The sequence below is a fragment of the Manis javanica genome, chromosome 11, assembly GCF_040802235.1.
Source record: "Manis javanica isolate MJ-LG chromosome 11, MJ_LKY, whole genome shotgun sequence".
NCBI lineage: Eukaryota > Metazoa > Chordata > Mammalia > Pholidota > Manidae > Manis > Manis javanica.
This window is the reverse complement of record NC_133166.1, coordinates 12,385,778-12,410,770: the sequence shown is the minus strand read 5'-3', so window position 1 is coordinate 12,410,770 and position 24,993 is coordinate 12,385,778. Positions and strand designations below refer to the sequence as shown.

Genomic DNA, 24,993 nt, shown 5'->3' with positions numbered 1-24,993 from the left:
TGGTTCCTTTTAAGGAAAGAAGATATACACATTTATTCTCTGTCAAAGATGTAAAAGTTTTTTTACAGACAGATTTTCCTCAAGTGTCAAGCAGAGGTTATGGAAAAAAAGAGACTAAGATAATAAACTTTAAATCACAATGTGCCAAGGGGTTTTGACAGTTAACGGTTCATGTTATCACTGTACAGAAGATAGTCAGATGGCCCTGGATTCAAAGTTTCTAGTATTGTATAGATAAAGATAAAGAAGATCATGATTCTGCAATATATGCGGCTCTATGTATCACCTTGGTAGGGCTTAATAAAAACCCTACAGTGTATAAAAAGATATAAAATAATTTGAAAATTACCTGTATTGTTAACCTGTGACCATCTGTTCCATGAAGTTCAAGGACAAGAGGTAACCTATTCAGTGTGAGATTACAACACCAAGCTACTGGTATAATTCACAAAAATTAGTTGTCGCTGTCCTTTGACAAAATGAACAACAAAACAAAACAAAATTCTAGTGAATGGTAAGAAGTGTCAAATAGCAGACGAAATTCAAAAACCTATCATTTTGATAAAATGAAGATCTGCATCTGGGTGACTCATGAAACAGCAGAGAGGTCTGACTTTAAAGCCATCTTATTTGAAACACAAAGGGCTAATGCAAAGATGATAAGGTAGGATGATTTTTCTTTACAGAAGAATAACATGAAGGTCAGATGCTGCAATATTGCCTGGGTTTTTTACAAGTGGGGTAATAACATTCTAAGGAATCAAAAGAAGTTTTGTTAAAAAGGCAATCTATCTATAGAAGATAAATGATGCATGGTAAAATTTACTGCTAGAGTGAGAGAAAATGTGTAAAACATCTTAAAAGACACAAGTGGAAAAGCACAAGACATAACCTATATTTCAAACAAATGTAGAAGAATTAGTACATACCTTTCTGTTTCTAAGGAATACAGCTATGAATAAAGAGAAATACATAGAGAAATATGTTTTGATGCAAATTTAAGGGAAAAAAGTTCTAATAATGGTTATTACTTAATAGGATAGCTTTGAGGAGGCATCAAGGTCTCCATTCTTAGCATGTTCTAGAAGAGGTGAGGGACTCCTTCACATGTTAGTTTTGTGGGATTCTGATGTACCAAAGGAGAGTTGGAATAAGATAGCATCTAAGATAGACATTTTTCAATTCTGAGATATAAGAAGTCTTAGGGAAAAAAAGTACCCGATACATATGGTATGAGTCAGGTGGTGCCCAAGATGAATAATATTTCAGTTGAGAATCTAAAAGGATTATTACTAAGATTAAAAAAAAAATTATTTCACTGCAGATGCAGGGAGACTTCCTGAATTGTTGAATTGCGGTGATTCAGAGACAAAAGTCTAAAGAAATTAATGGCGTTTCATTTTGGATCAGTTTACTTACAGAAGGATTCATGAATAATATATGGGGGAATTTTTCCTAAGAAGTGAGAGCAGGGAATGGTGCAAATTGCTTTAGAAAGAAGAACAGCTATTTAGAGAAAAATATACAGAGTGTGGTACAGCTGGTAAACCATAGGATCTAAATCATTTGTACTTCCTTTGGGGAGGAGAGTAGAAGAGAAGACAAAGAAGATATGAATGTAGGGTAGTAAAGAGAATAAGAGGTAGAAGGGAATGTCAGAAGGAGAGCATTAATAAATATTTTTGGGTTGAAACGAGATAATTGGTCTTTTGGAGTGGCTTCCATTATTTTTTCATTCTCTCCCCAAGGGTCATTTTCTTCTAGAATATTATACAATGAATCATTTTCTTTCATTCTCAGATTTAGCTTGGCAGTTGCCTTGGAAATACTAATTATGTTTTCCTTGCATAAGAGAAGAGAGACCTATTATTGTTGAAGGTTCATTTTTTTTTAAACCATGCTATAAAACTCAGAACAGTTAAGGATTATGTCACAGCTTTTTGTAAAATCATTACATCTACAATGAATATTAAGAAAATGTAATGGAAAAATAGCATGGTGCCTGGGAAATCCTTTAACAGAGTTAGACTTTTGAGTTGTTTTTGCATTTAAGAATTTGAAAATAAAGCCAAAATTTTTAAAAGAACTTTGAAAGATCAGCACACAGCATCTAGCGTGATAATACAAGAGCAGCAGCTAAAGAAACATAGTTGTCTACAACCAGATGCTTACAGAAGAGTCAGAAGCCAAATCCGTCCCTACCTATGATAGTTGTTACTTTGGAATGAAACTCTCCCTTCATTTTTCAATTTACCACTATGTAGAAGATGGATAACACAGTTTATTTTATGGCCCATCAACAAACAAACAAACAGTAAAGTTCATATTCTTGAGAGAAGTTGATAGGTCTTATACCCCAGTACTTTTCTGGTTCAGAAGACACAATATCGTAAGAACCAACTTTTAACTCAAAGGCAAAAAAAAACAAAAACAAAAACAAGCAAATCAGAAAGAAGAATTTCAGAATGTCTCAAGAATGAAAATGGTAGTTCTACACAACATAGTGCCTATAGTGAACAATACTGTATAGTATATTTAAAATTTGCTGTTAAGAGGGTAAATCTTTTGTTAGGCATTCTTATCACATATATATATACACACAAAATGATGATGATGATGATGATGAAAATAATAATAATAATAATAATAATAATAAAGAGGATGGCAGATAGGTTTGCGGCCTTGATGGTGGTGATGCTTTCATGGGGTTACACTTATCCTCAAACTTGTTGAGTTGTATACATTAACTATAAACAGTTCTTTACATGAGGTATGGCCTACCATACCTCATTAAAGAGGCTTAAAAATAAAAAGAAAAAAAAATAATAGTGACTTCGGATGGTAAAGAAGCCGAAAACTCATAGCTGCAACTTTGATCGATGTCATTAATGCCATGTTTTTGCCGGTTCAGTTTGACCATATGTTTTCTCTTGTCAGAGTTCCTTTGTGAATAGTGCTACTGCCTGGGACGTGGTAGGTGTTGAACCGCTACTTGTTAAATGAAGGAATTCATAAATGACAGGATCATAACTCAGGAAAGGAAGGAAAGAACTGATGGACAGTTTCCAGGAAACAAATGCAAAACCATGCTCGGTGGTTACAAACATGGATGCCAGCTGGACTGCATGGAGTTGAGATCCAGTTCTGTCCATTTAACTATTTGGCTCTGGCCAACTGTGTATACCTCATTTTCCTTTTGCTTATATAAAATAGGCTGTTGTGAGAAATATATGTTACATTACCAAAAGGCACTCTTAAGAGTATATGAAACATAGTAAATGCCAAATAAGTGTTTGTCATCAAGATTATTATAAAGGTCTTATCCAGGTAATTTAATACAAAGGTTAATGACAACTATGAAATTAGAGTAGTGGGGGCTGAAGACAAGCTGCCTAGAGCCCACAGCAGTGGGCACAATGAACTTTGAGGTTCAACCTCCAAAACTTGTACTTGTCCTAGAAATTATTACTTTGTTCAGACTGTTCAGGTTCCCAAACACTTCCCATAAAAGTGTTGGAGATAATGACTCCTTGCAGATGTAGATTAGAGGCCCTGTTTTACAAGGACAGACATATGTCTAGATATGACTAGATAAACTTATCTTGCTTGAGAGTGATCTTCTATTAATTTTCAGTATTTGATTATTATCCTGTAGATTTGGTACAAAACAGTAAATGGAGATGAAGCAGTTTTACTAAGTACAATCTCAAATGTTTTCTGCTTGTAATTGACTTAATTTTGCTTCAGTTTATCATAGAACTCCATGGCTCAGAAAGGGTGGCCATGTGTGGGGTCAGTCGTGGCCCAGGGCTCCTGAAATGTGTGGGCAGCTGGCAAAGAGAGTAGCTGTAACCATGTCTGAGGGGAGAGGAGGAAGGGATCCATTTACATATGTGACAGAAGTCGGATTATGAATTCTTGGAAGTCAGGGACTGTGTATATGCTGGTTGAACAAAGGACCACAAAGAGACATAGATATGTACGTATCAATAAATTGGGTAATGTTGTTCCCTTTGGTATGCAAAACTCACCTCTCTATCAGTGTGCTTTAGTAGTCTCTCTGGCTAATAGGTTACACTGGGGAAGAACAACATACAATCTCTGTGTCTTGTGTATCTATGAGAACTGGTGAAAATTTAGATTTCTGTTTTTAAATGTTAATATATCAGTGCATGTACTTCTGATATCTTTACCAAAAAATCTGTTTCCCCCCCTTTTTATTTCTGCCCATGGTCACTGCTATGGACTAAATTGTGCTCCATCCCCTCCAAATTCATATGTTGAAGTTCTGACCCCTAATACGACTGTATTCAGAAACAGGGTCTGTAGGTGGTGATTAAGGTTATTAATCAAATGAGTTAAGGATGGACCTTTAATCCGAAAGGACTGGTGACCTTATAAAAAGGGAAAGAGTGATCTCTTTCTGAGCACAAGTACAGATGGAAGGCCATGTAAGGACACAGAAATCAGGTAGTTGCCTGCAAGTAAGGGAGAGAGACGTCACTAGAAACTGAATGGGTCAGAGCCTTGGTTTTGAGCTTCCCAGCTTTCGGAACTGTGAGAAAGTAAGATTTCTGTTATTTATGCCACATGGTCTGGCATTTTATTATGGCAGCCTAAACTAAGATGGTCATATATTGGGGAATGAGGGCTTTACAAATATACACACAGTTTTGCTTGAGTCACACTCACCATGAGAAGTCTGTCTCCTACTTGCAACCTTCCATCTTTTTGTGCAGCGCCTCCATCTATAATTTTAGTTACGTAAATGCTGTTGTCTCCAGGAATGTGTTGGTTCCCCACACCTCCTGCAATACTGAAACCTAAACCTATAGGAAAGGAACAGAAAAAGAAAAGCTTTTTTTGTTTTTTTTTTAAGAGAATGCAATTAGCCACATTTCAACAGCTGAAAACCAGTCTAAAAAAGTTTGTCCTCCATTTCTTACAACCATAATAAATAACAGTTAAAGGCTTCTCCTGCAACCAATTTATTCTTTAAACATTTGAGGGCTTGTTGACTAATGTTAATGAAGTCAATTACACGTGGCCATAGTTTTGTTCTATTCAAGACTGTACAACTGTTTCCCCCTATCTAATCAACTTACAGTGGGTGCCTGGTCAGAACAGGGATCAGGCTAAAGGGTACGGAAGGATCCCTAGGTGAGCCTGGCAAAATACAAGTACAGTCCTATTCACCCTGAGTATATGGGCTCATCTACATTGTTAGTCAAGCATTAAGAGCAGAAGCATTGCCAGTCATTTAGGTAGATACCTAGATACTCTTGGCATTTCAGGATGACAAGTACAACTGTTAGAAAGTTCTACAAATTCTTAGCCATGAGCCATGAGGAAGGCACTTACGGTATTATGTAATAATTTCAGAAAGAAGATAAGGAAAAGAAGCTACATGCTTGCCCTTCATGTTTCTTCTTTGGCCACTTTGTCATATTTTCACACTTTCTGACACTTAAACTTTTATTAACTGATAGTGAGGCTAGTTCACACACAAAAATGAATTATCCTTGTATAATCTAAAGAATAAAGAATCATATTACTCTGACTCTATTATTTTTATAACAAACCATAGAATATAAAATCATTTTAAACATGGCAATTTTCTATTCTGAGAGATGAATTTTACTGTACTATGTCTTACAAAACCTTTATTTATATTTAACTATGGAATCACAATAAGAAGAGAGTTATGTAAAAAAATTATGATGAGGCCATTGTAAATGAATGACTAATAGAATCTTTACAGGTATAAGAATAAAAGAGGCCCTTTCAGAATATGATTGAACACATATTCAGTATAATACCTGTAGTATGTATATTCATTGCACCTAAAAATTATGGTAATTGCATGCAAATTACTCAGCAAGAGATATAAACCAAAGGCCTTTGTTATGAAAGACATAAGGAATTTCTGTAACTTACTTAAGAATTGTTTTTTAAACCTCATACTTAGTCACCTAGCTTTAAAAAACTACACACCTATTTTATGATAACATAATCATAAAAAGTTTTGGCACTTTATAGAAAAGTAATGAAAAACACTTTAAAATACTCCATTTCACTATGCTTTTATTGAATAAATGTTGAGTATGGTTATGCACTCTTAAGATGGCATAAATGATCAGTTAATGGAAAATTAATGACATTGTAAATTATAAAGTAATATCTCTGGAATTGTATTTGAAATGATTTTTTTGTTAAAGTAACCATAACAGTTGTTAAAAATAAGTGGAAAATGGATTTAAATTGATAGGGCAATTAAAATAAGTGCTATCTAATTTCCTACTGAAGTGGGTAATTATTCCTTATTGATGCTTTGAAATCCCATAGATCTATAAATGTATTTGTCTCAGATTTCAAGAATTTGTTTATCAAGTATATGATGACCAAGAGTAAATAAAATGTCCTCAATTGGCATTTCCTGTGAAATTTAAAATACATATCACCTCATATTTTCCAAAACTATTACTTCATATTTATATATAATTATATAGAGGAGCTTAAAAAATATATTTACAAAAGTCTCATAGCCACATGCTAGGATCAGTCTATTGCATTTATTATAGTACAGAAGTCATTCCAAACTGTGGAAAGAAAAGGTTAAAACAAATCTGGGGACTCTGATTTACATCCACTGTGTCAACAGTAAATGCCACAGACGGTCTGAGTTACAGAAGAGCTAAGGAAACAAATTACCTCTGTAAATAAGGTTAAGTCCAACAAAAGGAATAATTATGTAGTTGATATTTGAAGTTGCACATTGTACCGACAATAAAATCACGATGGGTACTGTAGACATAAATATATCAGCTAAAATGGAAATAACCTTTCCTTTCTTTGGCAGAGATTAGGTTTAAGTGGTGTTTTTTTAACTGGTGACTTTAGCCAAGCTGAATCAAAGTATTTTTGGTAAGTGCCGAAGAATGTTTCTGAAGGTACAGAACTAAAAAATTTCCCTGATTTCTCTTTTTCTGATGGAACACAGATACATTTGAAAATAATCAACATGTAATCAACATTCAACCATATTCCAGATACGTAATTCAACGTGAGTAAATGTTTAGCTTATGTCTACATCCAGAATACAAGTTTATTTACAAGTGGGCGTATCCATCTGTGTTACAAGATTGAATCTGCCCCATTCATTCACCGATTCACTCATGTATCCCTTCATTGAGCGGACATCTGAGTACAGATTGTGCATTATATAGCCAGTTGCTATTGATTGTGGCCAATATAAAGCTAAAGGAATGAAATGACCAGAAACACTATAGAAATAATGATCCATGAACAGGTTCGTGTGAGTATGACTGAAACTAGCTGAAGCAATGTTGTAATCCCAGATGATGCCAGTGATTATTGGAGAACTACTCTACAAAAACAAACAGGCCAGGACCACTAAGCCATAAGACCAAAGCCAAACAATCAGTTCGGAGGCCCTGGGTGTTGCCTGCATACCCTTGCTATCTACATTACAGGACCATTCTCACCCCTCATTAACGTACATGCTCCTCCTTCATTCCACTCTAGACACACTTGCAGCCTTGATGTTTCTAGACTATGCTAGACACACTCCCACCTTAGGGCATTTGCTAGCTGTTCCTGCTGCCTGGAATACACTTCCTTCAGGGGTTTGCTCAAACCTCGATTTCTCTAGGATCCTGAATCTCACCTCCCTACTTAATACTGTCTCCTAACCATATACCCCATTTCCTTATCCTGGTGTACTTTTCATTCTCCCTTAGCTCTTATACCATGTAACATACTACATAAGTTCCCTTTGTATTTTATTTATTTTGTTATTGTCTGCCTGCTTGGTAAAAATACATGTTTCATGCTGACAGGGATTTTTGTCTGCTTCATGCTGTACAATAGAACAAAGCCAGTTATACAGTTATTTCATAAATATGTATTAACTGAAAGGATGAATGAACAAAATGAACACAGGAGGATGAGGCGAGTTGCACGTTCCTGAGGAAGCCTCCCCTTAAAGATGAGCTGGTGGCTTTCATGAGTGAAAAGCTGGAAAGGTTAGCACTGTTAGAGGTGAGAACTGTAGGAGGCATTATACTGCCTGGGGTGAACTCTGACCTCCATCTTCAGATCTACAACCACGAGGCAGGCCATGGGGCAACAGCACAGCCAGCTGCACACCCTGATTCTTTCATCTACTAACTGCAAACTGGAGTCCCAATTTCATCTGTAATAAGAGAAAAATTATATATATGTTCTATAGTAATGGGCACATACTAGATGCCTGATAAATAAAAATTCTCTGCTCTCAACATACTCTCAAGCTGTGATGAAAAACAGATCCCTAGAGACTTTGACCTGCTTTAACTGGCTAGGATGAGTTCTGGAATGGTGCTGGTGTTACGTGAGCCCATAGGGGGAGCATGACTGACTAAGGGGAGCATGATAAGAATCAACAAACGGTTTAGCGTTTGGGCTGGGGCTTGAAGGTTAAGTTAGAATTGATCAAAGAGAATGCACCTTGCAAACTAGAACACCTTCTAGATTCCAGACCGACAAATAACTACAGAGGCAGCTGTCCTGACTTAGGTCATACAAATCCTAGCTGGAAATTGAGACAGAAATGCTTGGCAAACACTCACAACATGTATTTATGATGAAATAAGCTAGAGTGGTCTCTCTGACAGGACTAACATAAGGAGTATGATAAACATTTGAGTGAGGAACACTGAAAATAGCAAAATGCTGATTTGTACCAACTGACCAATTTAGAGAAATGGTCGCCATTTTGAAAAGAAGTGTCCGTGATTAAAAAATAGCCCTGGAACATCAGGGGATGGAAGGCTGATTAATTATAAAATCAACTCGGTGAGAAGGATTGGTTCACTCCCTACTGTGGAATGTTTGGTTATTAAGAATAATAGTAAACATGCCTACACATGTGCTAGTAAAAAACAAGACTGACATAGAAAAATGTAAGTATGAAAATCACAAAAGGAAGGGCAATCAGTGGATATCAGTACTCTAGCAGAGGAAAAAATATATGTGAAACTTAAACCCCTAATTCCCCAAGCAATTAAAAATGGATTGTTTGACAAACATAGGATGTGCAAATGGAATTTCAGGATTATTGCATCTCCTGCATAAAGCTGGGCTTGTCTTTTCCATATTTCCTGCACATATCCAAACTGTAATTCCTTGCATTAACATAGGAGATCCAGACATAGCAAAAGGAATGTTTGAACTTAGTTAAAGCCTTTAATTTAACCTTTTCTACACAGAAGCTTTTTCTCATCCTATGAAAAAGGAACACACAGAATGGATTACATTCACCCTTTTTCCTTGTTGCCTGCCCACGCCGAGGAGCAGGTGTTAGTGAGAGGCGGGGGCCTAATAGCAGCAGTCTTGGCAGCAGAGACTGATACTGAGCATAAAAGCTCAGAATAAAAAACTCAAATGCTTAAGAGTCCTGTTGTTAAAATGTACGTACATATTCTTTGTGGGTGTAAGGCACTAAGCCCACAGTATCTTAGAACCATTCAATAACTTGGTTCAACTTCATTTTATGTGACTTTCCTAGCACAGCACTCCTGGGGCTTCTCTAACCAATTCAATATTACTAAGCAGACCACTTCTGTCAGAGTTTATCTAGGATCTTCGAGGTGAGGTGTTTACCACTTTACAGAAAACACTAGTGCATTCTATACATTCTGACTATGTTTTTATTGAAGGAAACCTAGAAGCCATCCTGAACCCTGGCTGGCACTGTCTTAGGTAAACACCTACCCATGCAAGTAACTTAATTTCTAAATGTACATGCATTTCAATTAAAACAAAAATAAAAGGTAAGAACTTTACCTGTGGGTATGGTCTACATAGATATTATCTGACATCTCTTTCTTTCTAAAATAAAATTTTGCTTATATAAATAACAGAATTGCACCTTTCACTTTGAGAGACTAATCTCAGTAGATACTGTTGGTATGGTTACTTAAAAGATAAAGCTTTGTTTTCTTACTCTGTGTATTCTCTCTGGGTTTCAAAGACAAAGTTTGGGGTTGAAAGAAGTGGTTCTCTTTAAAATTCCTAAAGGCACTGACTAAGCATGCTCAATCCTGCTGAAGGAATCTCTCACCGATCACCCAATTAATTAACAGCCATCATCGTCCCAAACTTTTTCTCTGTGTACCTCCTGATACCCACTCATTCTTTTGGCACATCATTTTGATGCCTGTTTTACTGTGAAAAGTCCTCATGAATCTACCTATCCTCTCTGCTTCCCTTTGCTCAAAGGAATAAGCATCATTCCTCTTTTCAAAATCCAAATCTTCCTCTTTCTTTTCTTTCCCTTTCTAGAATACTCAGTTTTTCACCATCAATGCTTCTCTTCTGGCTTTGACCATGTCTCCGCCCTATCCTGAAAGGATCTCTTGAACTTGCCAGAGCCTCCTTGACTGTTAAGGGCTGAAGTTTTTAAACAGTGACCTATGGTTATGAACTCTGTTTCCTTCTCACATACATCCTTCTGAATCTCATCCTTCTCACATTATATACTACAAACTACTCACAGAGCATCTGCTATGGGTTGGATTATGTCCCTTCAAAGTCCTAAGCACTCGTATCTGTGAATGTGTCCTAATTTGGAAACAGAGTCTTTGGAGATGTAATCAGTCTAAAAGGAGGTTACCCTGGAGCAGGGCCCACCCTAACCCAGGGATTGGTGTCCTTGTAAGAAGCAGAAATTTAGACCCAGAAGCACAGACACACAGGGAAGAAGCATGTGAAGACAGAGGCAGGGCGGCGATGTACCTACAAGCCAAGGAATGCCAAGGACTTCCAGCAACCACCGAAAGCTGGGAGAGACATGCAATAGTCTCGCTCAGAGCTCTCCAGAAGGAGTCAATCTGGCTGACACCTTGATCTCAGACTTCCAGGCTCTGAAAGTGTGAGAGAATAAATTTCTATGGTTTTTGCCATCCAGTTTGTGGTCATTTGGTACGGTAGCCTCAAGAAACGAATACAGCATCTAATCCTTATAATCTGAGGGTTCATACATGTATCTAGTTTTTTTCTTTCTAATGGAAATCATTTTGACACATTGATATATATATATATATATACTGATAAACAAATAAGTAAACAAACAAACAAATATATATATTTTTTAGTGTCATCCTCTCTTATAATGGATATGAGTGAGGTAACTACACACCAGTTCCACTGGGCAAGGAGCCCAGCCCATCACCCAGAATTTTTCTCCCAAAGGCCTGAAAATTTCTGATGGGCTTTTGCTCTTTTGTATTCCACAGAACACTACTCCTTTTCCATTTCTACACTCACACCACTGTGCTGCCTGTTTCTTCTCTTATTTCTCTTACTACTCTCTTCATTTTACTGCTGTCACTCAGTGGCTCTCAGGCTGAAGTCCTCCCACCCGTAGCATCAGCATCACGTGGGAGCTTGTTAGAAATGCAGATCTGGGCGCCCTGGTCAGACATCCTGAATGGGAAACTCTGGGGGATGCACGGCCAAGTCTGACGACCGCTTCTCTGCAGTTATCCCGGGAGGCACACTGCCTATGATCCTATTGTCTCTGTAATCTCTTCCTTGTGGAGAATCTATTTCTATAGTTTGAATTACACTGCTATGCTGATTCAGTGCCCATACTTATTGGACCTCCACCACTCTTTTAGACTTGATTTGTCACCTTAAACTCAGATGCTTGACGGAATGCACTTGTGACCTCTCTTAAAAACTGGCTTCCTTTTCTGTCTTCCATGTTTCCAATTAGATTAGTATTGTAACTGTAACTCGACCATCTTTGAGGTTTGGCATCACACTTAGTACTGGATCCCAGGGACTATTATGATACCTGGCAGAGAGTTGCTAGACAATATTTATTGTAATATGGTATAATAGAGTTGTTCTGTTTTATCAGAAGCCTTTGTGTAAATATAAATATAAATAATTATTCCTCTCCCACTGCTACTTCACTAAATCAAATGCTTATCCAATCGTGCCTGCTTTATTGTAAAAGGCTCATGACTGCATTCCCTGATTCTAGTCTTTGCCTACCTGATTCTCTAGTCCATTCTGCAAATATTTTCCAGGTTATTTTTTTTCCAAAAATTCAATGTTCATTAGACTGCTCTATTACTTGAAACTGTCCATCACTGTTCATTTTCTACAGGAATTCTACATATCCTCTTCTCATTATTCCTTACTTCTCTGCTACTAAACTTCCCCCAGGCAAGCTGATCTTGCTGTGGTGTTTTTTATATTGTTACACTTGTTCCCCACATGTGAAATGCATCACCACTTTAATTTTTAAGACTTTCAAGTCTTTATCAACTGTAACCTACTATGGTAGTTCATTTCTAGGTTGAACCCCAGTAGGACAAATTATCTGTATCAGCCTTTTCACATCTATTTAAATAAAATGAGTTAATTCATTCAAAGAACATTTATTGATGAGCACTCATGTACCAAGAGCTACTTAAACACTGTGGTTATATTGGTGAGTTAGAGATCTATGGTTCTTTTCTAGGAGAGAGTGAGACAGTAAAGAGGCAATGGAAATCCAGTGTGGTAAGTGTTGATGGCAGAGGAACAGGAGCTTTGGGAGCACATAGGTAGGCTGCCTATCTAAGGCATCAGAGAAGGCTAACTGTATGTCCTGATATCTAACGAGACCAGCAAGATGAAAGTGAGCCAGAAAAAGGAAGGGAGTGGGGAGAGAAAATCCCTGCAGAGGGAAGCCTGCATTCAAAGACAGTGTTGAGAGATAAGATGGCTTGTTTGGCAAACTGAATGTAGTTCTAGTGAAAGTGATAAATAGTCTTACACAGAATACAGGCTCTAGGAGGAGTGGAACTTTATCTGTTACACTCACCAATGTACACTTAGCCCTTGAGATCTTGCTTAATGAATAGTTTGGGGAAAATGAATGAATGGAGACAGGAGGACACTTTCTCCACTGAATAGGTAGGGAAGGAGAAAAGGATGGTGTAGATAAAAGTTCAGATTATACATTTACTAGCAGGACACTAAAGGAGTTCTCATCTTCAATTTACTCTGATAAAAAGAAAGTATGGTCATTGGCCAAGAATGAGGGAAGTAGTGAGGTCAGAAATTTGAAGAAAGTATAGAAGCTTTGAAATAGTTATTAGGGCAAATGTAAGAGATAATTGATTAAAGAACTGCAGAAAAGTTACAAGGAACTTGTGATTGTCTAATTAGGGTTTAGTGACTATGAATTAATGACAGAAAAAAAATTCTAGTAACTTTTTTTCCTTCAGCAATTCTCAGAAGTCTGGGTACAAGCACAGAAAGTGTAAGCAGTTAGATTAAATTACTTTACAAATTAATCTTTTTATGCATTGATCTTCTTTCTTCAAGTATATTATATGATCCAAGACAACAGAGGTTGCATAAAATAGACCATATTAATAAGCATAGTGCTGGCATATATAGTAATTGTTCAAGAAATATTTGCAGAATGAATCAATGACTGAATCGTTGAAAAACCAAATGCTCACATGGTATGGGTGTACTTTTAAATGTCAAGCATCCCACATTAACAGAGAGGTGTACACTTTAGCTGACTACTTTAGCATAAGGAAAAAAAGGGACCAAAATAATTCACACTGAGCATTTTTAATGAGCTAACTATTGTGTTGTGTTCTGGGGAATAAATGAAGAGTACACCAGTATCTGCTGTGTCTAAAAGAAACAGTAGAAATGAGAGATGTATTTACTCTATTAATACCAAGAATGATCAGCATCAACTGACTGGCTTACATCCTCAGAAATGAAATAACCACCTGAACAGGATGATAGAATGTGATTAGATGATCTCTTACTGGTTTATAGTAGCTGGAATGGAACACCTTCCCAGCTTCCAGCATTAAAATATGACCTGCATGATAGGCACTGTCGCTACCTACCAACCACACCTGATGGGTTTTCCAGGTTAATTCTAGATGCCAGTGCAAACCAAGTCCATGAACACTGACATCAGAATACTGTCCAGACTGTTAGGTGGCATCCAGATTCTAGGACACAAAGTCATCAAAATAACAAATTAAGAGATGTAAAGATCATCTCGCATGTTGAAGTTTGATGGGAATGTCCCAGCTGGCAGAGCTGTTGCTAGGGAAAGTGAACTAGAAAACCTGAAGGGTATAAGTGGATGGGTCTTGATAAATTTCCATCACAAAGGCTCTTATCCAGTAATACCTGCTCTGCAAAATCCTTCCTACTCCCCACCCATTTAAATTAAAAGTAACCTCTCTCCATGACCACATATAATGCTATCTCTCTCTCTCCCTTTGAATGAAGTTATTTTCTACATTATTTTCTACATTGAATTAGAATATAGTTATTTACAGCAAGGGTGGATTATAGCTATAGAACATCTAATAGCTGGTATAACATGGACATCAACCAAGCAGAACAGTTACTTGCCATAAACAACTGTTATGCTATGCTGGTGTGCCCTAACAGTCAGTTCAGGGGAATTTCACTCCCTTATGTTTGACAGTAACATTTTTAAGGTAGAGAGAACAATAATGCATTTATTTATGTTCCCAGGAGTGTTATAAACAAAGTAGATACACTGAAACTAATTTTTTAAAGTAACTAAAGAATTAAATAAATATCACTGAGTCTTTTTCCATGAGCATAGTTTCATAAACAATGAGGGGAAAGGCCCAGACCAGTAAAATAATGTGGTGAGTTACTTCACTCAATTCATTAAAAAAATGTTCAGTTCCAGGCTACCTTAGTTTTTCTAGCACTGCTGAAACAAAGTGCCACAAACTGGGTGATACAAAAAACAGAAATGTATTGTGTGGCAGTTCTGGGGGCTAGAAGTCCAGATCAAGGCCCCAGGGGGGGTGCCTCCTTCTGAGGGCTGTGATGGAGAATATGTTCCCCTCCTCTGCCCTGGCTTCTGGAGATTTGCTGGCAATCTCTGCCAGTCCCCGGTTTCGAGATGCATCACCCTAATCTCGGCCTTCAGGTGACATCCTCCCTGTGTGTCTCTCTATGTGTCTAACTTTTTATAAAGATACCAGTCATGTTGGATTAAGGCCCATCACAATGACTTCCTCTGAACTTGATCATTAGTGAAAACCCTATTTTCAGTTAAGGTCACAATCACAGAAGCAGGGAGTTAACACTTCAAAAATCTTTCTGCGAGATGTCATTCAACTCATGACAGTGGCACTGGGAAAGATAAATATGATTAGGACATAGTTCTTGTCCTTAAGAAGCTCATAAACCAGAGGGGAAGGGATGGCGAGTAAACAGAACACAAGCTGGTGCTTTGAAGGAAAGGTGGGTGGTTGGTTTGGGGAAAACTGCTTAAAGGTTAAGAACAGTCACAAAGACAGTGAGAGCTGAGCTGAGCCCTGAAGAAGAGAAAGCCCGGAATTCTAAGAAGAGGGAGGGAGCAGCTTCCTAGGGAGGGGCACATAGCCTTGATCATATGGTCAAAGGAGTGAGTGGGGTTAGAAGGAAACACTGGGAATTGAAGCTGGAGAAATAGAGGCTTGTGAAGGACCAGAAGTACTGTTTTGAGGAGTATGGACCTTATATTACGGCAATGGGAACCTCTGAAGAATTTTAAGCAGGAGGAATGACACAATCAGATTTAACCTTCCCCAATTTTCCTCATTAGTGTTTGCTGTTGTTTAAAAAATATGCTAATTATTTTCCATGTGGTTGGGAGGGCATTCTATTTTTTATGATAAAACACAATTTTTTTCCTTCTCACATTTTTGCCTTTTTTCTTCTCTATAATTATCACGTAACAAAAACTCACTTTGGGGAAATTTACCCCCCCACCCCTCAGTCCTTTGTTCACGATTTAGTTTGAAATACAGCTTTGTCTGGTTCCTCCCCTCCCCCATTTCCTGTTTGTCACAGCCTATTGGTGAAACCAGTTGATAAAACACTTTGAAATATAAAATATAACATCAACAGGTATTTGTAATCTGCTGAGAATCTAAAGAGTTAACCTTAAATTCATCAATTCATTTATGAGCATATTGTAATTCACCAAAGATTTCAAATGGGCATTTTCAGCAGATGTCTGGCTTCAGTATTTCACTTGATCATCCTTATGGGGCTCTTTGTAAAAGAGATAATTGGAAAATCTGGATTCAGCTTGGGACCTGGGAAAGAGTGGGAGTTACGTAACTGAAATAATTACATTAAGTACCTCTTTTTGCAAGGACATTTTGCTAAGTATGAAACAATGGGCTTATTTAGTATGACTCAGATTTATGAAGTGGCACACCAATATTTCCAGTATTTATTATATGATTTCAGACATACCAAAGAAGATTTTTTAAACCACTTAGTAATAGAGACTCCCTTATTATGTATGACAACTGCTAATACTTTCAGTTATACAACAATTGAACTAGGTACATTTGCTTTGCCATAAAATCTATTTCACTGGGACTGAAGATCTTTTATATCAAGTCCTCTAATCTTTACAACAATCTATTCTACGCTGCACACCCAGTTGCAAAAAGCATGCATCACATACTTTTGGCTTTATTCTTATACTTTCACCCAAGCAGGTTTAATTCCCAAAAAGAAATCCTGCTATATAATTGAATCTCTTTAAGGATTGCTTAACAATCCTGAGGAGAGCAAAGCAGGAAGAATCACACTTCCTATTTCTACTACAAAGCTATCATAATCAAAACAGTATGGTAAGGGCATAAAAACAGACAAATAAATCAATGGAACAGAATTGAGAGCCCAGAAATAAACCCAAGCATATATAGTCAACTAATATTTGACAAGAGAGGCAAGAAAACTAAATGGATAAAATATAGTCTCTTTAATAAATGCTGCTGGGAAAACTGGACATTCACATGGAAAAGAATGAACCTATACCACTGTCTCACACTATCCACAAAATTTAACTTGAAATGAATTAAAGACTTAAATGAGAGACTGGAAACTTAGGAAGAAAAACTCCTTTGCATGGGTCTTTGCAATGATTTTTGGATATGACACCTAAAGCACAAGTAACCAAATAAAAAAATAAACAGGTGGGACTATATCAAGCTAAAAAGCTCTGCACAGCAAAGAAACAGTCAACAAAGTGACAAAACAACCTACAGAATGGGAAAAAAATATTTGCCAACCATATATCTAGTAAGGGGTTAATATCTAAAACATATAAATAATTCATACAACTCAATAGCAAAAGAACAAATAATCCAGATAAAAAGTGGGCAAAACACCAGAATGGACATTTTTCCAAAGATATACAAATGACCACAGGTATATGAAAAGATGCTCAACAGCACTAGTCATAAGGGAAGCGCAAGTCAAAACCACAGTGGCTATCACCTCACTCCTGTTAGAATGGTCGCCACCAAAAAGATAAGAGACACATTCTGGTGAGGATGTGGGGGAAGAGAACTCTTGAACACTGCTAGTGGGATTGTAAACTGTTGAAGCCACTATGGAAAACAGTATGGAGGATCCTCAGAAAATTAAAAATAGAGTTACCATATGATCCAGTAGTCCCACATTACAAGGAAAAACAATTTCTCCTTTTGCTTTTTAAAAAGTGTATCTATATGAAGTGATGGATACTAACTAAAGTATTGTAGTAATAATTTTATAATATATGTCAAACCATCATGTTGCACGCTTTGAACTTAAGCAGTGATGTATGTCAATCACATCTCAATAAAATTGGAAAAACACACGCTATATTTTACGTGATAAAATAATAAATGGACTGAGTCATTTACACCCAGGTGTGTTTCCTAATATGTAAGATGGAAATAATAATACATGCCATGGCCACTGTGTCTTGCAGTAGAGGGATTACCGGCACAAACCTTGGTTCTGTCATTGGAAAGCTGTGTGACTTTGTAACAAGTAGTTTAGCTTCTCTCAGCATAAGTTTTATCAGGAGGATAATAGTTAGCTCATAACATCACTTTGAGGATTAATTATGATAAGCTATGAAAAAAGATCAAAACTACAATATTCAAAGACTATCCATTCTCTTTGCCTCCTTTCTCAAGATTACAATGACAGTCAAATGTAATAATTCTTTATAAACTATAAATACATACATTTATATAAACCTTAGGTATTATAATGTACAATGATTAAAAAACTAGAATATAAAATGAGTTATCCTATATGCAATTGTGAGATCACTGTCACATCATCTTATATTTATTTCCTGAACTCTCTTAAAATAGTGTCATTTATCATTATAATTGGGTTTATCCCCTGAAAGAAAATGAGATTATAGATGTAGGTTCCAATCCCTTATTCTTATATCACCTTCTTAGTGAATCCTCTCCAATTACTCTTTATTTTGCTAAAGTTGTGAGTTCTTTAAACTTGTTAAGAGTCTCTATCAGGATTTTAGATGTACATAATTTGAAATTTAATCAATAATGTCCATACATTTGGAAGTGTGCTGATATTGGCATTGGCAGCACACTTCCAAATGTACAGCAACTATGAATATATCTCAATGATTGACACAGGTAGCTCATATCTTTTGGAGACAGAGGGTCATTAACTTTGGAATGTGGGTCTATTTCAGACAGCTGTGGGCAGATGGAAATTTAATGAGGATTTGGTTTAATCACTGCTCTAGAACATTGCTCAACTTCCAAAGGATCATCAAATACTTTTTATAAGTATATTGGAAAAGTTTAGAGAAATGGCTACACAGCAATACCTATGCTGCAATGGGTAATGTGATAAGAGCTTTAAATGTTTCAAGAGAAATGGAAGAGAGGAAAAATGAAGGAAAAAATATGCTTGGCAAGTGAAGTCGGTTGAATTCACAGTGTACTATCAAAAATAAATTTTCATGCTGATTCAGTCTTTCAGCATAAAATTTTTACTCTGCGTAGGGCCATGACAAGGGATAATACAGATCTAAGAGGAATGAGGATCCATTCAAATAAGAGGTTCTGGGTTCAGGTTGTTATTAAGATGGATCACCCTCTTTTTATATGTAGCCACATCTCATCCTGTCTTAATTCACAGTTCTTTCTAGAGTGAGAATCAAGCAGCTACTACTTGAATTATCTCCCTTCTTGGATGCTCTGAGTCTAGAAAATATTAAGACACCCAGTAAATATTTGTTGACTAAATGAATAAACAAACAGATCAGGATGGTTACTGTTAATTTCTTATTGAACAAGCTGTCTTAAAAGATTTCTGATTCTTATATCCCTTAACTATAATTTATTATATCTTACTTCATGTTAATAGGACATGTACAACATCCTATTGGCCCTGATTTGGGGATTTTGAGGTAGAATATGCCTAGAAGATCAGAAATATTAAGAAGTAAGCACTTCTTATTAAGATTGTGAGAAGTATGCCTATTTGCACCATGCTGATCTTTCCATTTTATTTCAGCTTTTCTTTTTACATTTTCCATGACATTAAGGATGCAATAATATATATATGTCTGCAAGTGATGATTCCAGAGGAGACAGTATGAAACTATATTCATAAAAATGCTACCTCAAGCCCCTAAATCACTCATCCTAAAATGAGCATGCTGGGTACTTTCTATTCTACTATTTATACAGTGTATTTTTCTTTCTGATCTATTCTTCAATTTTTGGATTGTTAGCTTGAAGGACTAATTTACCAAGGAAAAAACTATGCGGCCTGTTAGTCTCATCAAGGGTGAGTTTTCACTTGGTTCCTGTAGGGGCCAGCAGAGAGCAGCTAACCTGGAGGGTCCTTTGGTGGGTGATCAAGCCAATTGTGCTGTTCATTTGGACATGGAACAGTTTAGTTTTTAAAGGTTTTTCCTTCAGCAAATGAACATTAAATGAGTTAAATTGTGAGGAACAGTAATATTTGTATTCATTATTTGCTCTATGCCAGGCACTATAGGAAAGACTTTCCACATATTATGACTTACCCTATGTAACCTCATAAAACAGAACAAAACAATAACAACACAAAATGAATGAGGCAAGTATTTTACCATTTTTCAAATAAGAAAATAAAGATTAAAAAAGTTCAGTAATTTTCTCAAGTTCAGTGGTTTAACAACCAGTGTGCCAAGACAAGAACCAAAACTATCTGATAACAAAGCCTTTGCTCTTAACTAATGTTCAATTCTGCCTTCCAGTCTGTGTGTTCTGCTCCACCTTGGCAAGCTCTAAAAGATACTACTCTTAGCAACAGTAACAGTAAAAGTAAGTTTAAAGAAATCATCAGGAAAAAAAAATCTACAGATATAAAAATACTAATAATTCTTACACTGTGTATTAGCTAGAACTCAGCTTTAATTGTAATTTGCAATGTTAATTTTTAGATGTATTTGAAGACTTCAGGACAATCTCATCAATTACTATATCCCCTGGCATTTATTTTATATGATGAAACTGGTGATTTGTGCATTTCAATAAACTAAAAGCTGGTGATAAGTGCATTTCAACATAACTAAAAGCTGATGTTGTAGGAAAAGTCCTATCTCCTTTCTTAAATACTATACCAAACATATATTTCAAAATAACTTAAACAATTTTTTTCATTTGACATGAATAACAAAGTGAGAGAAATCACAACACCTGCTGGCTTGGTGTGAACACTTGAATGCTACTGTTATTAATTATATGCTTGTGTCTTTGCACTTAGCATTTGCTGAAGTCTTGATTCAATCAATTAATTTTAATGTGTACCTGGGCATACAACTCTTGTATGATCAAGTTTGTACTTGAACAAATGAAAAATCAACTTTAAACTCCAAGTAATTATATTTTCCTGTATTTCAAATTATTGCTAAGCATTAAACTTGTACTCTTTTTCCTGTTTCTGTCTTATAAATTGTATTCATACATTACTTTATTTACTTTGAGAAGCATGGAGAATCTCTATAACCACTGCTATGAATAAAAAAGTAAGCAAGTAGAGTGAACTTAAAAATGTTTGATATTATACATTTATTATATATGTTAAAATATTATACATTTTGAGAAGATTCTTAACTGTCATTTAGCATTTCAAATCACTTGAATCAGTAATACCTCAGGGAATTTTCCAGGGCTAGGTCAAGGCTATGCATCTAAGAATAAAAACAATTTGAATCCACACTTTTGAGAGTGAGAAAAAAATAATCTCAGTCTTTCAGTGAAAGCATAGCCTATTACCAAATGAGGCAATGAATATGGTAAATACATTTGGATACACTCTATGAATGCAAGAGTAGTTATTATTAAATCTTGGCATTGAAAAATATTGCCAACCATTAGTGTTAATGTTTTTGCATCATCAAATAAAGAAGTGCATGTCCATAACACATATTTTAATTGAAAACAAGTAAAACATTATATGGGTTGTATTTTCACTAAATGAGTCAATTAATTGAATTTTGGAGCAGTGATTTACTAGATGGAGCTTATTCTTTATTCTGATTAAAATCTAAGGATAAGATATTTTCTACAAGATTTACAGGAAACACTAAAATACATTGTCTAGCTTTTAAATGGGCAAGTCACTTGCTTTTCAGGGCTAACAAAATAGGCTAAGGGGAACTTGTGAAGATCAACTTGCATCGAAGAACAAATAATTTCCCCAACATAGAAGTTGCCATGAGGCAATAGTTATTGTTTCTTTGTTCTCAGCTATTTGGAAGTATCCTCATATGTTCCAGGCTACTGTGCAATAGTAAGAGAGCAGAAATATAGACTGATTTTTGGCAAGACATGCACAGAGTTTGAAATTATTCTCAGTAATATAGTGCATGTGGATAAAGGGTAGGAAAGCAGAATCAGTTAGAGAATTTAAATAGCAATGAAGTTTAGAGCCCTTGTTTCATTTGCACTCTTATTCTGTATCATCAAAGAATCTTATCATTGGAAGGCATCTTGAAATTAATCTAACTCAATCCCTCACTTGGGTCCATACATATGGTCATCTAAACATTTCTTTGAATACTTTGCAATTAAGATGGAACCACTAAAACTTTTTTCTATGTTAATTGAATAGCTGTGATGTTATAGCTTCTACCTGCTGATTTTAGTTCTATCTTCTGTGGAGGAAGAGAGTTAAGTTGGATCACCTATGAATATGAATGATGGCCTTTCAGAAAAGCAGAGCAGTTTACTTAGAAGGGATTCTGGAGATCATCTGTTCTACCGCCATAATTTTGCCATTGGGGAAACCACACCCTCTAAAAATAAAGTGCTTTCCCAGAGTCACAGAGCTCTTCAATAGCAGAACTTCAATTAGATGCCAGGCTGGGTTACTCCAAAATCAGAGGTTTGAAGTCACCTATCACAGCCACCCTTCTCTTCTTTATTCTAAACTAAGCAAACCCAGTTTCTTCTAATTTTTTTTCACGGGACGTGGTGTAGACTTCAGACTATTCTGGACATCTTCGAGCACCTACTATGGGCTAGGGACTGGCTTCACGAACTGGACAAGTACCTAATATTGAAGAACTCAGAGTGTAGAGTGGAAGATAAACAATTAACTGTAACACAAAGTATGAAGTAATATGTCTAAGGCGTATATTTAAATTTCTACTGGGAACATGGATGTCAGAGTGACTGCAGAGTGTTACTGAAGTGGTATTGCAGCTAAAAGAACAATTTAGCCTCTTCAACATCAGCAAGAGTAGAGTTGAAGTCTCCTTACTTTAGTTAAAGACTTGCTGAATTAACCAAAACTCATCATTCTGTTGCCTTGACCAGGGTACTCTAGCTAGAAAGCTACTCAAGCGTATCTTCTTCACAATGCTGCTCAAACAAGTGGAGCTATACAATGAGATGTACAAGTAGAGATTATACCTCCTTAGTGAAGTTATATATTTACCAAGATTCATCTGTACTTACCAAGCCCATATACTCCCGTTTACTTGATAATTATTCACTTCTTGCTGTAACTAAATAATTTAATTCAATATTAGGTGAACTTACAAAATACTAGTTTATAAGAGTTGTTTCTATAAAATGTAAGGTGGATGTTCTGTACAGCTATGTTAAAACCAGATTGTTTTTAAAATGCTATCAGATTAATATGTTCAGGGCAACAAGACTGAGGAAAAAAGTACAGACTCTATAAGTATCCAGTCACAGATTATATCCCCAATGTCTTTGATTATTGGTATATTTTGTATATAAAGAAAGGTAGGGACCTGTAAAAATGGGGACCACCTCAAAGAAAAATTTGCAATTTAATATACATACAATAAAATAAATTTTTTAATGATTTTTTCAATGACTGGCCAGCCAGGGGTCTTGTTCTTGTTAGATAAGTGGATTTTTATTGACTGTGTACCTTGTGCCAGGCAAAGTTGAGAGCTTTGTATGTGTAATTTTATTTATTCCTTATGCCAATGATATTCTAACATAACAAATGAGGAGTCTTAGAGATATTTGTTAACATGTTCACATTCCAATAGCTGAAAAATGGGGAAGATGGCACTCCAATCAGTTCCTGCAAAATACACAATCATGCAGTGCACTTTTCTTTCACCACTCAATGTCAGTAGCTATATTTTTTGCATGTGCACACCCTAAACCTGAGAGTCTTCTTTCTCTTCAATTAATTATAAGGTAAGAAGGAGCAACTTCTTCTTATTACCTGTTTCTTACTCTGGAAGGACCTACCCCCTCGTTCCCCACCTCCCCGCCACCATTTGCCTATTTGAATACATATGCTCTTAGGTTTTCCAAGAAGTCATTCCCAAGTAAACCAATTGACATTGATTTCTTTCTACTATTCATTTTTATAGAAGAGTATTCTATATTGCATTTCATTCAGTCACTCATCTACATTTCATCTACTCAAAGTATCTAAGTATCAAGTCATGCTCTAGGTTCTCAATAAATACTAATTAGATTGACTTTACAAAAGAGCATTTGGAAGCAGAGGCCACCATGGCTTCAGTCAGTCACACACAAATGATTCACTGATTGACTAATATGTGGGGCATATGCCAAGTAGAATGATTATTAAATATGAAAGCTAATTATTTAATTAAGCACCTATCATGTATCAGACACTCATCTAAGCACTTGGTGTGTATTAACCTTTCTTTTTAAAATGTCAAATCACTCTATGAAATAGGTAGAGTTTTTATCTTCCTTTTGTTGATGAAGAACTGGAGGCACAAAAGAGGAAGTAAAATATTCCCACGATCACATAGTAAGAATGTAGTGGAGATGGGATTCATACTCAAATAATCTGAATCCAGAATCCAGAGTCTTAATCATTACACTATGCTACCTAAATAAGAAAACAGATTCATAGAAATATAGCATGCTCTGAAAGCATATAGGAGGGTATTCCCCAACAGAAATAACCCCAAAGGAGTTAACCAGGCAAGAGTATTTAGGAGGAGAGCCAGGCAGAAAACGTACTGTATGCAAAGGTCCCAAGAAGAGACAGAGAGAACGGCACTTTGGGGAAACAGGTATGTCAATACAGCATTGTGGAGAATTATGATTTCATACTGGGAGGAGCAGTGAGAATATGAGTAAAAAATACATAGTCTTCTCAAATATTATTCTATTTAAATAATGCATTAATTTAATAAAGCATAGTCCTCTCCTTCAAGTTCACAAAAGATTATAAACAAAATAAAGGAACTAAAGAGCAAGAATTAACTCACAGGACATTTTTGAGGTCATGTATAGATGAGTTAAACCAGTCACAATTACAAAAAGGTTCTTTATTATACTTTTAAGTGACAGTCACTCATTTTTCTCTCTTCTAATTATCACTCTGAGGTCAAATATTTGAAACATGTCTTACATATTATGTATCTAATAAAAGTAGAGATTCTAAATCCATGCCTTAAATAAACAGAGCAGCAAGTCTCATGCTGATCTTTTAATTTCACTTACCCAGCTAGCTATTTTTGAATAATGTCAATGCAGTAACCACCATGGCCCTTGGTGGCCTAGCACTTCACTCCATTTTCTTCTGGAAAGTAACCCTTTAAATTGTCTCTTTAGGTAATAAAAA

General features: G+C 36.1%; 1 protein-coding gene across 17 annotated transcripts in view; it reads right to left on the bottom strand.

Moving 5' to 3' along the window:
• The window catches only part of DLG2 (discs large MAGUK scaffold protein 2), a 1,871,010-nt gene that overhangs the window by 442,231 nt on the left and 1,403,786 nt on the right, over positions 1-24,993 (bottom strand). For all 17 annotated transcript variants that reach the window (XM_073215942.1, XM_037010570.2, XM_037010571.2 and 14 more), the window contains one exon: positions 4,693-4,829. In XM_073215942.1, the coding sequence (XP_073072043.1) occupies positions 4,693-4,829 (137 nt within the window). The remainder of the gene's footprint in view (positions 1-4,692; positions 4,830-24,993) is intronic.